This window comes from Notolepis coatsorum, assembly GCF_963971535.1.
Source record: "Notolepis coatsorum genome assembly, chromosome: 3".
NCBI lineage: Eukaryota > Metazoa > Chordata > Actinopteri > Aulopiformes > Paralepididae > Notolepis > Notolepis coatsorum.
In genome coordinates, this window is record NC_140167.1 from 33,340,251 (window position 1) to 33,361,853 (window position 21,603).

Here is a 21,603-nt window from a genome sequence, read left to right on the forward strand (position 1 = left end):
TATGCCCTACTCTGTTTACTTGTTTTATTGCACAATTTGTGTACATATACCGATATGCCCTACTCTGTTTACTTGTTTTATTGCACAATTTGTTATTACTATTGTATTATGCACATCGTTGCGGGCAAGACCACCCGCATTTCATTGTATACTCGTATGCCGTGACAAATAAAACTCTTGACTTGAGAAAAAGAAAAAAAAAGGAGAACACAAAGAAAGATATGGAAAGAGAGTGAAGGAGGGAGGGATGGAGAGAGAGAGAACAGAGAGTGAGAGAACACAAGAGAGAGAGAGAACAGAGAGAGTGAGAGAACACAGAGAGAGAGAACAGAGAAAGTGAGATAAGAGAGAGAAGAGAGAGAACAGCGAGAGAAAAGAGAGAACAGAGAAAGAGAGTGGGCACAGTAGGCACAGTGGGCACAGTGAGAAGCTCCATGCCAGGCGGTGGGACAGAGCCAAAGGAACTCACACACACAGGCCTGAGATTGGACACAGTCACATCAACATGAAGAATGTGACAGAGGTATGGCATTAGCAGTTGGGAACAGCAGCACTGTGGCACTTCTCCAGAGGGAGATAAAAACTGAATTCAACCAGGCCATTAATTCTCCCATCCTAGTGCGCGCTTCACTGCACACTACAAACAGAAAATCGGCCACAGCTTTTATTGCATATTTGGCTAATGATGATGGATACTCAAGTCGGCGATTAAAGGAACAACTGCGTGCTATATTGTTCCAGTATGGCGGTTAAATCGCTATCAAAAAGGCAACCGCACAATCTCCAGCAGCTCCGGCTCAGGGGGTGTTTACTATTCCAGATACTGTCATTATAGGTCAGCATCTGTTGCTGGCTCAGGGGGGGCAGTTTCCTACTGCCAGGGGGGGAGCTGAATGGAGGTGTTGCCCTCTGTAGGTGGGACACGGTTACTGCAGGACAAACACTCGACAGTCACCCTTCTCACATGACGGCGGCTGAATCAGACTACAGCGTTGTGTACTTTGGCTCATCTTGAGACACCATCAGCCCATTCCGAGTCGAGAGGGCTCAATTCTGGACAATGGGATTCAATGGGCCTTCCCCCATACCGCAATGGTCTACACCAGCGGTTCTCAAACTTTTTTATACCACAACCCCATTTTATTTAGGATATTTTTTGGCGACCTCACACTTAACTCAATCAGCGCCAGACCCGAGGAAAGTCGGGTTATCTCGCCATGCGTTGAGCGCCAGGACCCCGAAAACCCGAGTATAGTCGGGTTTTCATCGTTATTTCTTTTATTCGATATTTCTATTCATTACAGGCACACGGACTCGGGGTTAACATGGGGAATCATCCTGAGATCACCAAAGTGCAATACCGGCCGCCTCCTCCCAGGAGGCAGTATCGAGCACCCTTTGAAACCTTATATCTTGGCCTGTGCAACGATCAAATGTCTCCGGGCGCACTTTTCTTTGTCGGGCGAGGCGAGCGGGTATCCCGATCCCATTGAGCAGCGTCAAATGCCCCCGATGCATCTGTTGTGGTGGATTATGTTGGCGACACGACGGACACCAATACTTGGACTCGCGATCAGACAATTGGAATATTCTTTTTCGGGTACCTCCTAGTGAAGGTAAGGGCTAAATGATATCAATCCTGCTTTGATCCAACCATGTTCCACCTCAATCGCAACGTGTGTGTGTAACGTTACTCCACAACGTATGCCGTTGGTGACGATCAAAGCATCAAAAAACGACCCCCCCCCCCCCCCCCCCCTTTCATGCATTCATGATGAAACATAATACCTATGATAAACATTTGATTTGGAAATAGTACCTTGTCCAGGCGAGAAACGGCAACGCTTTTAGTGAAATTCACGTTTTGCTGCATATCGTAGTTTTCTGGGATTAGACAGGATCACTCTAAAACTATACTTATATTCACCACGGTATAACTCAGGAACGTATTGATGAGAAAATGTATTCTTTTTCACATATTGAACGATAGATAGTTGATGTCAAATGGGCCATAGTATTGTATCCATAGCTATAATATATAGAATATAGTTATAGCCCTGCAAACACCGCCACTTATTCCTATCTTTTAGAGCGTGGCGTGGTAGGAACAAACGATGCTCAAGTCCGTGGCGTCCAAAGAGTTAATGTATGGTGTAATTTCAACGTGGAATTAAGGAATATCAAAGTAAAAGCACACATTGTTGAACTTGATCATGCATATTTATTAGAAAATTGTATTACAGCACTATGTTATCAATACACATTTATAAAACGAGGCATATTTAGCCAAAATATGTTGCCAGAACATTTATTTATTTATTATTATTATTATTTTTTTAAATATGATTTTATTTTTAATTTTTTTACGTGCCAATGCACTGTCACTGTCACCTACCCACGACCCCACTTTGGGTCACGACCCGTAGTTTCAGAACCGCTGGTCTACATCTTTCATCCAAAAGCACAATTCTGTAAGTAAGGCAACAGGGAGAGTGAAAGTAGGACCACTGTGCCGGCCGATGACATCCTGCATAGTTGGACTTGCTTTAGCGATTGTGGAAGGGGTTGTTTCCTACTACTGACCTGGGCGACGTCGTAGGCGATGTCTGCAGAGAGCCCCGAGCTCCACAGCCTCTGCACCACGCTGAGGGCTCTGGACACGGAGGAGTGGCCCACCGGAACCACCAGCACATCGCAGGAGCTCACTGTGGGCTGACAGAGAGAGCCAGAGGACCAATCAAAACGGGCTATTTCCACCAGCTGACATACTGACACACTTTTTCAGACGCCGACTGGACTGCGGCGCTAGATACAATAAACGCCATTTGGCCGCTTGTGAGATCTATATGGAATAGTCATTTGGAGCGCTTCCATCTGCCACAGACATGATGATGGGATGTTTCCTGGGCAAGGGGACAGCGCTGGAGCTCGACGTCACGTCATTTCACAATGTCGAATATTAAAAACCGATGCCTCCAGGAATAAGTGGGCAGAGTCACAGTGATCATTATAGTTATTAACATGTTGCTAAAAGTGGCTCGGTGTGGCGGCTGCTGCAGTCGCAAGGCATCATTAAATATGAAAGCTCGTCTGTGGCTCCTTCATTATAAGTAATTATCGATGTCGTAACCAAGTGTGTGTGTGTGGGGGGGGGGGGGGGGTATGCGTGTGTGTGTGTGTATGTGGGGGGGGGGGGGTATGTGTGTGTGGGGGGGGGGGATGTGTGCGAGTGTGTGTGGGGGGGTGGGGATGTGTGTGTGTGTGTGTGTGTGTGTGTGTGTGTGTGTGTGTGTGTGTGTGTGTGTGTGTGTGTGTGTGTGTGTGTGTGTGTGTGTGTGTGGGGATGTGTGTGTGTGGGGGGGATGTGTGTGTGGGGGGGTGTGTGTGTGTGTGTGTGCTCAGAGACTCACTGGCTCTTCCATGTTGGCCACAGCAGCGCAGACTTTGTCCAGAGCCACACTGGCCCCCACCGCAGAGGGCACAGGGGCATTAGAGGCTGGCACGCGAAACTCAAGGATCTACCGTACCAGAGAGGAAGGACACATTTTTTGTTTACACTGGCGTACCACTTTACTTACAATGGTTTACACTGGCATACCACTTACACCGCATTACCAAAACAATGTAGGGAGAAACAGAATAAAAGAAAAGCAGCTATGTTGATGTAGGTTAAAGGCCCGGCTACGTCGATCCATTGTGTCTATTCGACTACTTCTCTTTTGAATTACGTCCCAGTGTGTCAGACGGGGCTGACGATGTGTCCCGTCTCCGGCCAGACTTGGGTCCATTTTAACGGACGAGCAAAGCTGTTGTTTCTGCCGACGTTTTCCCAATTAGGAAAACCAACCAACAGGACGGTGATACCTTCCGTCTGTATAATCTCCGTAATGGATCAGCGTATAGCCGGGGCCCCTGAGACACAGCTTGTAGGCACGATGTACGACCTCACCAGGTGGTCATAGCGTCCTCCGGCAGCCACTATGTCCGGCACCGTCCTCCGGCGCTTCTTGATGAAGGCCACGAACTGGAAGATGACCCCAGAGTGGTGCTGGACCTTGTACACCAGGCCGAGGTTCACCACCACCTGTAGGGGGGGGGGGGGGGCAGACAGAAGGCAAAAACCATATCATTCATGTTCAGGAAAGAGAAAGGTCTAGATCACATAGCCGAGAACGATGCGAATTCATTGAGTTACGGAACTACGCCTTTGCAGCTTGGCCAAAAAGTGACAATTCCCATTAAAAAGGTCCTTTTCCAGGGATGTGATCTAGACTCGACCAAGAGAGGAGACACTGGAATTGCTTCTTTTCCTGAGTACAGAAAACCAAAACAACGCACAAAGAGTAAAGGAAAACAAGTAGATGGACTTGCTTTTATTTAGGAATAGTTTCAAAACACTTCAGAAATGCATTGTGAACACTTCCAGATGGCCCCTAAAAGTATTCCTAATGAAAAAAGTCCCAAACATTTCCAAATGTTTACTAAAGGTTAGACACAACAAACACAAACCGCACTCTCATGCACTCCAAACATCTCAGTTCCTTGCAGTCCCTAAGGGTTGGGTATCGGGTATCGGCACTGATTACCCTATTCAAGCCTTAACATTTATTTTACTCTGCCTTCCACTAGGCCTGTTTTTTTTTATCTGCTCCTATGTTTTGTTTTTTATTTTATTCATTTTATTGTTTTCTTGTTTTAAACCTTTAATAAAATTTTCCTTCTGCTGTGAAGCACCTTGAGAGCTCACGGAGTTTAAAGTGTGCTATATAAATTAAATGTATTTATTATTATTATTCGCTTCGAGTGTGATTCACAAGGAACCGATTACATTCGACATTGATTCAGTTAGGATTGACGGTGCTGCTTTCAGGGGACCAGCGCCTGCCATTGCTCTAGAGACCAGTGGTCCCCAAACTACGGCCCGCCTCCACATTTGGCCCGGCCCCCTACAGCCCGGGAGCTTAAAAAATAATAATAATCAATTCTTTTTTATTTTAACATTTTTTAGATGGCAGCATCCCCATTGTCTGTGCTAAATGTTTGTTAGTGTTTGATATTTTTTGTTGGTTTTTGGTACTTTTAAAACATCCATTTTTAGTAAGTAGTAGTTTTCATTTGATCCTATAATTTTTTCATTCACCGATTTGTGGACTTTTTTTTGTGTCCTGAAATGCGCCTTGTAAATAAAATTCATTATTATTATTATTATTATTATTATTATTATTATTATTATTATTATTATTATTATTATTATTATTATCATCATCATCCAGGAGGGAAAAGACACTTTGGATAGTAGGGACTGCATCTCTGCCTGTCCTGGCCAGGAAACACTTTGCAACTGTGATCTCCTCTGGCAGTAGTTGGATATTGTAATGTGTGGCAAGGGATTGCAACAATTCCACTGAGAGAAACTGGTCCGAGGCTGGATAACATGCCTGTATGCCTCTCATAAGTTGTTCTCCAACTCATGAGAACCTGCTCTCAAGTTCTTGCAGCATTCTGTCGAGGACTGGATAGAACAGTCTCTGTCTCAGCTGATCTCCTGAGCTGAGGTCTGAGCTTGTGCCACAAGATGACTCAACTACATACTCGTCCATCCTTTTCTGCTTCCTCCTTTGGCTGGTAGTATGTTCCTCAATCCCAAGGCCATTACATATGGCCTTTCTCCTGTCATACATGTCCACTGCCATCTCTGAGGTGCGATAACCTTTGAGTGTGTCCTGCACTGTGCTTTTAAATAGTACAGAGCTAGAGCTAGGTGGTCTGTAGGTACTGTATATTTATTTCATAAATAGTGTTATTATTTATTTCCTGACCTTTTTTTCTGTGAAGATCCCGGAAAGGGTTATTAATATTTGGTTATGTGTGGCTTTCTGGAAAACAATAAATGTTTACGTTTAGGCACCCCTGCGATCGTCACACTTTTTCTGTTACAAACTGACCCCGGCCCCCACCAAAGAAGGGAAATGTTATGTGGCCCTCACAGGAAAAAGTTTGGGGACCTCTGATCTAGACTGTCAAATGAGTTTCCGTAGTAGTTCAGCAGACACCCGGCGCAAGGCAAACTAGAGAGAGACATCTGCATGATGAGCGTTGCACTAGAAACAGGGTTCCCACAGACATTGCAAAATTTCAAGTACTTTTCAAGCACTATTTTTCATTTTAAAATGGCATTTAAAAAGGATACAATTCACTTTTAAATGCGTTTTTTTATCGGATACAATATTTATGGATTAAAAGTCTTAAAACTAAAACACTTTAGAGAAAAAAAATGCTATTTCTTGATTCAGAACAATTGTATCATGGATGAACAAAACTTTCAATGCGAATGGTTGATTTGAATTTCAAGGACTTTTTAAGCACAGTGTTAAAAAAATTGGCTGTTTAAGGAATTCCAGGCCTTGACTTTTTTTGGTAAAAAAATCAAGCACTTCAAGCACTTCAAGGACCTTGTGCGAACCCTGTAGAAATAACGTTTCATCTGCCGACCACTCAAATAGCTTTACAACTTGTGCCTCACATTCAACCGTTTACTCACACACACACATGTGCTCGCGTGCACACACCGATGATGAAGGCAGCTGCGCAAGGCACCAACCAGCTCATCGGAGGCAGTTAGGGGTTAATGGTCTTGCACAAGGAAACTGCTACATGAACTCGGGAGGAGCCCGAATCGAACCGGGAACCTTCAGATTGCCGCCCCGATCTCCACACATCCACTGGAAAAGGCCTTTTATGTCAGTAAAGCAATAATAACTAGACAATTCCGCGCGGGGGAAATTGTGAAAGTGTGGGTGACGCCTGTGCACCGCCGGCCAACGGGGGAGAGGGTCTCTCGCGAGTCTCTATGACAAACGGTTCAAAGGATACAAAAAGGGGGCGCGGCCTAAGGATCGGGGGAGTGGTCAACATAGACCAATCAAAGAGGATATCCCTACTGAGTGCAATGACACAACCCGCAACACTATTACACTATTACACAATATTACACTATTACACACTATTACACACTATTACACACTATTACACACTATTACACTATTACACTATTACACTATTACACACTATTACACTATTACACTATTACACACTATTACACTATTACACACTATTACACTATTACACTATTACACACTATTACACTATTACACACTATTACACACTATTACACTATTACACACTATTACACACTATTACACTATTACACTATTACACTATTACACACTATTACACTATTACACGATTACACACTATTACACACTATTACACTATTACACACTATTACACTATTACACACTATTACACTATTACACTATTACACACTATTACACTATTACACACTATTACACACTATTACACTATTACACACTATTACACACTATTACACTATTACACTATTACACACTATTACACTATTACACGATTACACACTATTACACTATTACACACTATTACACTATTACACTATTACACTATTACACACTATTACACTATTACACACTATTACACTATTACACACTATTACACACTATTACACACTATTACACTATTACACACTATTACACTATTACACTATTACACACTATTACACTATTACACTATTACACACTATTACACTATTACACTATTACACACTATTACACTATTACACACTATTACACACTATTACACTATTACACACTATTACACACTATTACACTATTACACTATTACACACTATTACACTATTACACACTATTACACACTATTACACTATTACACACTATTACACAATTACACACTATTACACACTATTACACTATTACACACTATTACACTATTACACTATTACACACTATTACACACTATTACACTATTACACACTATTACACTATTACACTATTACACACTATTACACTATTACACACTATTACACACTATTACACTATTACACTATTACACTATTACACACTATTACACTATTACACACTATTACACTATTACACACTATTACACTATTACACTATTACACACTATTACACTATTACACTATTACACACTATAACACTATTAAACACTATTACACTATTACACTATTACACACTATAACACTATTACACTATTACACACTATTACACACTATTGCACACTATTGCACTATTACACTATTACACTATTACACACTATTACACTATTACACTATTACACACTATTACACTATTACACTATTACACACTATTACGCTATTACACTATTACACACTATTACACTATTACACACTATTACACTATTACACTATTGCACACTATTACACTATTACACACTATTACACTATTACACTATTACACACTATTACACACTATTACACTATTACACACTATTACACACTATTACACTATTACACTATTACACACTATTACACACTATTACACTATTACACACTATTACACTATTACACACTATTACACTATTACACACTATTACACTATTACACTATTACACACTATTACACTATTACACACTATTACACTATTACATTATTACACACTATTACACTATTACACACTATTACACTATTACACTATTACACACTATTACACACTATTACACTATTACACACTATTACACTATTACACACTATTACACTATTACACACTATTACACTATTACACTATTACACACTATTACACTATTACACTATTACACACTATTACACTATTACACACTATTACACTATTACACTATTACACACTATTACACTATTACACACTATTACACTATTACACTATTACACACTATTACACTATTACACTATTACACACTATTACACTATTACACACTATTACACTATTACACTATTACACACTATTACACTATTACACTATTACACACTATTACACTATTACACACTATTACACTATTACACTATTACACACTATTACACTATTACACACTATTACACTATTACACTATTACACACTATTACACTATTACACTATTACACACTATTACACTATTACACACTATTACACACTATTACACTATTAGACACTATTACACTATTACACACTATTACACTATTACACACTATTACACACTATTACACTATTACACACTATTACACTATTACACACTATTACACTATTACACTATTACACACTATTACACTATTACACACTATTACACTATTACACACTATTACACTATTACACACTATTACACTATTACACTATTACACACTATTACACTATTACACTATTACACACTATTACACTATTACACTATTACACACTATTACACTATTACACACTATTACAATATTACACTATTACACACTATTACACTATTACACACTATTACACTATTACACTATTACACACTATTACACTATTACACACTATTACACTATTACACACTATTACACTATTACACTATTACACTATTACACACTATTACACTATTAGACACTATTACACTATTACACACTATTACACTATTACACTATTACACACTATTACACAATATTACACTATTACACACTATTACACTATTACACTATTACACACTATTACACTATTACACACTATTACACTATTACACTATTACACAATATTACACTATTACACACTATTACACTATTACACACTATTACACTATTACACACTATTACACACTATTACACTATTACACACTATTACACTATTACACTATTACACACTATTACACTATTACACACTATTACACTATTACACCGAGTACAATGGCACAATCCGCAAGTCTCTACGACAAACGGTTCAAGAGATACACTGAGGGGGTGTGGCCTAAGGGGCCGTGGTCTAAGGATCGGGGGAGTGGTCAACATCGACCAATGAAAGGTGGTCAACATGGACCAATGAAAAATGAAAGAGGATATCCCTACTGAGTACAATGACACAACCCACAAGACAGAGGGCGCTGTCAGCAATTCAGTACTGCAACACAGTGATGGCCAATGATGGGTTAAGTGGATGATGTCATTGGCAGCTCAGCCACGAGCCACACAGCTGAACCAATCATGAGTGAGCCATGAGCCACACAGGTGAAGCAATCACTATGACTTGCATATTTTCTATCCAATGCATTTGTATGGAGGCAGATGCATGACTGCATTGTCACATTGATTAAAAGAAAACTATAAGAGATGAAGCGTTGTGACGCGCACATGAGCACTACAACGAGTAGGCGAAGGGTTGTGCGCGATATTGTGACATTCGTGCAATATTGTGGCACTCCTTCGGCGATCGGAACAGAAGGCTAAAAAATAGTGTGAAAAATGTGATTTCTAGAGTGCGATTGCATGGCGGTCAATGGGGAGGAGAACCTTCAAACAAATGGTCGTCAGTTGAGATAGAAATGTCCAATTCCATTTATTTTTCTTTTGTGAGTGGGATGACAGCCGTGTCATCGTTTTGATGTGTTTGTTTTATTTCTACGTCCAAAATTGAGATCACACTCGCAATTCACCCAAGGTAGGGGGAAAAAGATTATTTCAGCTGCTACACTCTAAAATGCAATGCATTCCCAATGGGACCGATATTTTACCGTTTAAAGTCGATTCGTAGCCAGACGGTGCGGTGAAACTTTACGAGATCGGAGACCGGTGTTGCCATAGGCAAGCCGCTCGTTTTGATACCTTTCACGTGTATGGGGCGCGAACGCTTACGTGTTGCAAAGTGTTTGCAAAATCGGTGGAATAAAGAATAATAAATAACTAGACAATTCCGCGCGGGGGAAATTGTGAAAGTGTGGGTGACGCCTGTGCACCGCCGGCCAACGGGGGAGAGGGTCTCTCGCGAGTCTCTATGACAAACGGTTCAAAGGATACAAAAAGGGGGCGCGGCCTAAGGATCGGGGGAGTGGTCAACATAGACCAATCAAAGAGGATATCCCTACTGAGTGCAATGACACAACCCGCAACACTATTACACTATTACACAATATTACACTATTACACACTATTACACACTATTACACACTATTACACACTATTACACTATTACACTATTACACTATTACACTATTACACACTATTACACTATTACACTATTACACACTATTACACTATTACACACTATTACACTATTACACTATTACACACTATTACACTATTACACACTATTACACACTATTACACTATTACACACTATTACACACTATTACACTATTACACTATTACACTATTACACACTATTACACTATTACACTATTACACACTATTACACTATTACACGATTACACACTATTACACACTATTACACTATTACACACTATTACACTATTACACACTATTACACTATTACACTATTACACACTATTACACTATTACACACTATTACACACTATTACACTATTACACACTATTACACACTATTACACACTATTACACTATTACACTATTACACACTATTACACTATTACACGATTACACACTATTACACTATTACACACTATTACACTATTACACTATTACACTATTACACACTATTACACTATTACACACTATTACACTATTACACACTATTACACACTATTACACACTATTACACTATTACACACTATTACACACTATTACACTATTACACTATTACACACTATTACACTATTACACTATTACACACTATTACACTATTACACTATTACACACTATTACACTATTACACACTATTACACACTATTACACTATTACACACTATTACACACTATTACACTATTACACTATTACACACTATTACACTATTACACACTATTACACACTATTACACTATTACACACTATTACACAATTACACACTATTACACACTATTACACTATTACACACTATTACACTATTACACTATTACACACTATTACACACTATTACACACTATTACACTATTACACTATTACACTATTACACACTATTACACTATTACACACTATTACACACTATTACACTATTACACTATTACACTATTACACACTATTACACTATTACACACTATTACACTATTACACACTATTACACTATTACACACTATTACACTATTACACTATTACACACTATAACACTATTAAACACTATTACACTATTACACTATTACACACTATAACACTATTACACTATTACACACTATTACACACTATTGCACACTATTGCACTATTACACTATTACACTATTACACACTATTACACTATTACACTATTACACACTATTACACTATTACACTATTACACACTATTACGCTATTACACTATTACACACTATTACACTATTACACACTATTACACTATTACACTATTGCACACTATTACACTATTACACACTATTACACTATTACACTATTACACACTATTACACACTATTACACTATTACACACTATTACACACTATTACACTATTACACTATTACACACTATTACACACTATTACACTATTACACACTATTACACTATTACACACTATTACACTATTACACTATTACACACTATTACACTATTACACACTATTACACTATTACATTATTACACACTATTACACTATTACACACTATTACACTATTACACTATTACACACTATTACACACTATTACACTATTACACACTATTACACTATTACACACTATTACACTATTACACTATTACACACTATTACACTATTACACACTATTACACTATTACACTATTACACACTATTACACTATTACACTATTACACACTATTACACTATTACACACTATTACACTATTACACTATTACACACTATTACACTATTACACACTATTACACTATTACACTATTACACACTATTACACTATTACACTATTACACACTATTACACTATTACACACTATTACACTATTACACTATTACACACTATTACACTATTACACTATTACACACTATTACACTATTACACACTATTACACTATTACACTATTACACACTATTACACTATTACACACTATTACACTATTACACTATTACACACTATTACACTATTACACTATTACACACTATTACACTATTACACACTATTACACACTATTACACTATTAGACACTATTACACTATTACACACTATTACACTATTACACACTATTACACACTATTACACTATTACACACTATTACACTATTACACACTATTACACTATTACACTATTACACACTATTACACTATTACACTATTACACACTATTACACTATTACACACTATTACACTATTACACTATTACACACTATTACACTATTACACTATTACACACTATTACACTATTACACTATTACACACTATTACACACTATTACACTATTACACACTATTACACTATTACACACTATTACAATATTACACTATTACACACTATTACACTATTACACACTATTACACACTATTACACTATTACACACTATTACACTATTACACACTATTACACTATTACACTATTACACTATTACACTATTACACTATTAGACACTATTACACACTATTACACTATTACACTATTACACAATATTACACTATTACACACTATTACACTATTACACTATTACACACTATTACACTATTACACACTATTACACTATTACACTATTACACAATATTACACTATTACACACTATTACACTATTACACTATTACACACTATTACACACTATTACACTATTACACACTATTACACACTATTACACTATTACACACTATTACACTATTACACTATTACACACTATTACACTATTACACACTATTACACTATTACACCGAGTACAATGGCACAATCCGCAAGTCTCTACGACAAACGGTTCAAGAGATACACTGAGGGGGTGTGGCCTAAGGGGGCGTGGTCTAAGGATCGGGGGAGTGGTCAACATCGACCAATGAAAGGTGGTCAACATGGACCAATGAAAAATGAAAGAGGATATCCCTACTGAGTACAATGACACAACCCACAAGACAGAGGGCGCTGTCAGCAATTCAGTACTGCAACACAGTGATGGCCAATGATGGGTTAAGTGGATGATGTCATTGGCAGCTCAGCCACGAGCCACACAGCTGAACCAATCATGAGTGAGCCATGAGCCACACAGGTGAAGCAATCACTATGACTTGCATATTTTCTATCCAATGCATTTGTATGGAGGCAGATGCATGACTGCATTGTCACATTGATTAAAAGAAAACTATAAGAGATGAAGCGTTGTGACGCGCACATGAGCACTACAACGAGTAGGCGAAGGGTTGTGCGCGATATTGTGACATTCGTGCAATATTGTGGCACTCCTTCGGCGATCGGAACAGAAGGCTAAAAAATAGTGTGAAAAATGTGATTTCTAGAGTGCGATTGCATGGCGGTCAATGGGGAGGAGAACCTTCAAACAAATGGTCGTCAGTTGAGATAGAAATGTCCAATTCCATTTATTTTTCTTTTGTGAGTGGGATGACAGCCGTGTCATCGTTTTGATGTGTTTGTTTTATTTCTACGTCCAAAATTGAGATCACACTCGCAATTCACCCAAGGTAGGGGGAAAAAGATTATTTCAGCTGCTACACTCTAAAATGCAATGCATTCCCAATGGGACCGATATTTTACCGTTTAAAGTCGATTCGTAGCCAGACGGTGCGGTGAAACTTTACGAGATCGGAGACCGGTGTTGCCATAGGCAAGCCGCTCGTTTTGATACCTTTCACGTGTATGGGGCGCGAACGCTTACGTGTTGCAAAGTGTTTGCAAAATCGGTGGAATAAAGAATAATAAATAACTAGACAATTCCGCGCGGGGGAAATTGTGAAAGTGTGGGTGACGCCTGTGCACCGCCGGCCAACGGGGGAGAGGGTCTCTCGCGAGTCTCTATGACAAACGGTTCAAAGGATACAAAAAGGGGGCGCGGCCTAAGGATCGGGGGAGTGGTCAACATAGACCAATCAAAGAGGATATCCCTACTGAGTGCAATGACACAACCCGCAACACTATTACACTATTACACAATATTACACTATTACACACTATTACACACTATTACACTATTACACTATTACACACTATTACACTATTACACAATATTACACTATTACACACTATTACACTATTACACACTATTACACTATTACACACTATTACACTATTACACACTATTACACACTATTACACTATTACACACTATTACACTATTACACACTATTACACTATTACACACTATTACACACTATTACACACTATTACACACTATTACACTATTACACTATTACACACTATTACACTATTACACACTATTACACTATTACACTATTACACACTATTACACTATTACACACTATTACACTATTACACACTATTACACTATTGCACTATTACACTATTACACACTATTACACACTATTACACTATTACACTATTACACTATTACACACTATTACACTATTACACTATTACACTATTACACGCTATTACACTATTACACACTATTACACTATTACACTATTACACACTATTACACTATTGCACACTATTACACTATTACACACTATTACACTATTACACTATTACACACTATTACACACTATTACACTATTACACACTATTACACTATTACACACTATTACACTATTACACTATTACACACTATTACACTATTACACACTATTACACTATTACACTATTACACACTATTACACTATTACACACTATTACACTATTACACTATTACACACTATTACACTATTACACTATTACACACTATTACACTATTACACACTATTACACTATTACACTATTACACACTATTACACACTATTACACTATTACACTATTACACTATTACACACTATTACACTATTACACACTATTACACTATTACACTATTACACACTATTACACTATTACACTATTACACTATTACACACTATTACACTATTACACACTATTACACTATTACACACTATTACACTATTACACACTATTACACTATTACACTATTACACACTATTACACTATTACACACTATTACACTATTACACACTATTACACTATTACACACTATTACACACTATTACACTATTACACACTATTACACACTATTACACACTATTACACTATTACACTATTACACACTATTACACTATTACACACTATTACACACTATTACACTATTACACTATTACACACTATTACACTATTACACACTATTACACTATTACACTATTACACACTATTACACTATTACACTATTACACACTATTACACTATTAGACACTATTACACTATTACACACTATTACACTATTACACTATTACACACTATTACACACTATTACACTATTACACTATTACACACTATTACACACTATTACACTATTACACTATTACACAATATTACACTATTACACACTATTACACTATTACACTATTACACACTATTACACACTATTACACTATTACACACTATTACACACTATTACACTATTACACACTATTACACTATTACACTATTACACACTATTACACTATTACACCGAGTACAATGGCACAATCCGCAAGTCTCTACGACAAACGGTTCAAGAGATACACTGAGGGGGTGTGGCCTAAGGGGGCGTGGTCTAAGGATCGGGGGAGTGGTCAACATCGACCAATGAAAGGTGGTCAACATCGACCAATGGCACAATCCCCAAGTCTCTACGACAAACGGTTCAAGAGTTACACTGAGGGGGTGTGGCCTAAGGGGGCGTGGTCTAAGGATCGGGGGAGTGGTCAACATCGACCAATGAAAGGTGGTCAACAGGGGGAGTGGTCAACATCGACCAATGAAAGGTGGTCAACATCGACCAATGGCACAATCCGCAAGTCTCTACGACAAACGGTTCAAGAGATACACTGAGGGGGTGTGGCCTAAGGGGGCGTGGTCTAAGGATCGGGGGAGTGGTCAACATCGACCAATGAAAGGTGGTCAACATGGACCAATGAAAAATGAAAGAGGATATCCCTACTGAGTACAATGACACAACCCACAAGACAGAGGGCGCTGTCAGCAATTCAGTACTGCAACACAGTGATGGCCAATGATGGGTTAAGTGGATGATGTCATTGGCAGCTCAGCCACGAGCCACACAGCTGAACCAATCATGAGTGAGCCATGAGCCACACAGGTGAAGCAATCACTATGACTTGCATATTTTCTATCCAATGCATTTCTATGGAGGCAGATGCATGACTGCATTGTCACATTGATTAAAAGAAAACTATAAGAGATGAAGCGTTGTGACGCGCACATGAGCACTACAACGAGTAGGCGAAGGGTTGTGCGCGATATTGTGGCATTCGTGCGATATTGTGGCACTCCTTCGGCGATCGGAACAGAAGGCTAAAAAATAGTGTGAAAAATGTGATTTCTAGAGGGCGATTGCATGGCGGTCAATGGGGAGGAGAACCTTCAAACAAATGGTCGTCAGTTGAGATAGAAATGTCCAATTCCATTTATTTTTCTTTTGTGAGCGGGATGACAGCCGTGTCATCGTTTTGATGTGTTTGTTTTATTTCTACGTCCAAAATTGAGATCACACTCGCAATTCACCCAAGGTAGGGGGAAAAAGATTATTTCAGCTGCTACACTCTAAAATGCAATGCATTCCCAATGGGACCGAAATTTTACCGTTTAAAGTCGATTCGTAGCCAGACGGTGCGGTGAAACTTTACGAGTTCGGAGACCGGTGTTGCCATAGGCAAGCCGCTCGTTTTGATACCTTTCACGTGTATGGGGCGCGAACGCTTACATGTTGCAAAGTGTTTGCAAAATCGGTGGAATAAAGAATAAATAAAAAGAGTATGGATATGTATAGTGTGGGTGGCAACCTGGCTTCGCCAGGTCACCCACACTAACTAGACAATTCCGCGCGGGGGAAATTGTGAAAGTGTGGGTGACGCCTGTGCACCGCCGGCCAACGGGGGAGAGGGTCTCTCGCGAGTCTCTATGACAAACGGTTCAAAGGATACAAAAAGGGGGCGTGGCCTAAGGATCGGGGGAGTGGTCAACATAGACCAATGAAAGAGGATATCCCTACTGAGTGCAACGACACAACCCGCAACACTATTACACTATTACACACTATTACACTATTACACACTATTACACACTATTACACACTATTACACGATTACACACTATTACACTATTACACTATTACACACTATTACACACTATTACACTATTACACACTATTACACTATTACACACTATTACACTATTACACTATTACACACTATTACACTATTACACACTATTACACTATTACACACTATTACACTATTACACACTATTACACTATTACACTATTACACACTATTACACTATTACACTATTACACACTATTACACACTATTACACTATTACACTATTACACACTATTACACACTATTACACACTATTACACTATTACACACTATTACACTATTACACTATTACACACTATTACACTATTACACACTATTACACTATTACACTATTACACACTATTACACTATTACACACTATTACACTATTACACACTATTACACTATTACACACTATTACACTATTACACTATTACACACTATTACACTATTACACACTATTACACTATTACACACTATTACACTATTACACTATTACACACTATTACACTATTACACACTATTACACTATTACACACTATTACACTATTACACACTATTACACTATTACACACTATTACACTATTACACACTAGTACACTATTACACTATTACACACTATTACACTATTACACTATTACACTATTACACACTATTACACTATTACACCATTACACACTATTACACTATTACACTATTACACACAATTACGATATTACACTATTACACACTATTACACTATTACACGCTATTACACTATTACACTATTACACTATTACACACTATTACACTATTACACACTATTACACACTATTACACTATTACACTATTACACACTATTACACTATTACACTATTACACACTATTACACTATTACACTATTACACGCTATTACACTATTACACTATTACACTATTACACACTATTACACTATTACACACTATTACACTATTACACTATTACACACTATTACACTATTACACACTATTACACTATTACACACTATTACACTATTACACACTATTACACTATTACACACTATTACACTATTACACTATTACACTATTACACGCTATTACACTATTACACTATTACACACTATTACACTATTACACACTATTACACTATTACACACTATTACACTATTACACTATTACACACTATTACACTATTACACACTATTACACTATTACACACTATTACACTATTACACTATTACACACTATTACACTATTACACACTATTACACTATTACACACTATTACACTATTACACACTATTACACTATTACACACTATTACACTATTACACACTAGTACACTATTACACTATTACACACTATTACACTATTACACTATTACACTATTACACACTATTACACTATTACACCATTACACACTATTACACTATTACACTATTACACACAATTACGATATTACACTATTACACACTATTACACTATTACACGCTATTACACTATTACACTATTACACTATTACACACTATTACACTATTACACACTATTACACACTATTACACACTATTACACTATTACACTATTACACACTATTACACTATTACACTATTACACACTATTACACTATTACACTATTACACGCTATTACACTATTACACTATTACACACTATTACACTATTACACACTATTACACTATTACACTATTACACACTATTACACTATTACACACTATTACACTATTACACACTATTACACTATTACACACTATTACACTATTACACTATTACACTATTACACGCTATTACACTATTACACTATTACACACTATTACACACTATTACACACTATTACACACTATTACACTATTACACTATTACACACTATTACACTATTACACACTATTACACTATTACACTATTACACACTATTACACTATTACACTATTACGCTATTACACTATTACACACTATTACACTATTACACTATTACACACTATTACACTATTACACTATTACACACTATTACACTATTACACACTATTACACTATTACACACTATTACACACTATTACACACTATTACACTATTACACACTATTACACTATTACACTATTACACTATTACACACTATTACACTATTACACACTATTACACTATTACACTATTACACACTATTACACTATTACACTATTACACACTATTACACTATTACACACTATTACACTATTACACACTATTACACTATTACACTATTACACTATTACACGCTATTACACTATTACACTATTACACACTATTACACTATTACACTATTACACTATTACACACTATTACACTATTACACACTATTACACTATTACACTATTACACACTATTACACTATTACGCTATTACACTATTACACTATTACACTATTACACACTATTACACTATTACACTATTACACACTATTACACTATTACACTATTACACACTATTACACTATTACACACTATTACACTATTACACACTATTACACTATTACACACTATTACACTATTACACTATTACACACTATTACACTATTACACTATTACACACTATTACACTATTACACACTATTACACTATTACACACTATTACACTATTACACACTATTACACTATTACACACTATTACACTATTACACTATTACACTATTACACACTATTACACTATTACACTATTACACACTATTACACTATTACACTATTACACACTATTACACTATTACACACTATTACACTATTACACTATTACACACTATTACACACTATTACACTATTACACACTATTACACTATTACACACTATTACACACTATTACACTATTACACACTATTACACTATTACACTATTACACAATATTACACTATTACACACTATTACACTATTACACACTATTACACTATTACACACTATTACACTATTACACACTATTACACTATTACACTATTACACACTATTACACTATTACACACTATTACACTATTACACACTATTAGACACTATTACACTATTACACACTATTACACACTATTACACTATTACACTATTACACACTATTACACTATTACACACTATTACACTATTACACTATTACACAATATTACACTATTACACACTATTACACTATTACACTATTACACTATTACACACTATTACACTATTACACTATTACACACTATTACACTATTACACACTATTACACTATTACACACTATTACACACTATTACACTATTACACTATTACACACTATTACACTATTACACACTATTATACACTATTACACTATTACACACTATTACACTATTACACTATTACACACTATTACACTATTACACAATATTACACTATTACACACTATTACACTATTACACACTATTACACACTATTACACTATTACACTATTACACACTATTACACTATTACACTATTACACACTATTACACTATTACACTATTACACAC

The 21,603-nt window shown here is 36.9% G+C and overlaps 1 protein-coding gene across 2 annotated transcripts in view; it reads right to left on the reverse strand.

Moving 5' to 3' along the window:
• The window catches only part of eif2ak4 (eukaryotic translation initiation factor 2 alpha kinase 4), a 91,970-nt gene that overhangs the window by 21,979 nt on the left and 48,388 nt on the right, over positions 1-21,603 (reverse strand). For both annotated transcript variants that reach the window (XM_084310650.1, XM_084310649.1), the window contains exons 29-31: positions 3,950-4,084; positions 3,411-3,518; positions 2,584-2,712 (exon numbers count right to left, since the gene is read on the reverse strand). In XM_084310650.1, coding sequence (XP_084166776.1) covers positions 2,584-2,712; positions 3,411-3,518; positions 3,950-4,084 — 372 coding nt within the window. The remainder of the gene's footprint in view (positions 1-2,583; positions 2,713-3,410; positions 3,519-3,949; positions 4,085-21,603) is intronic.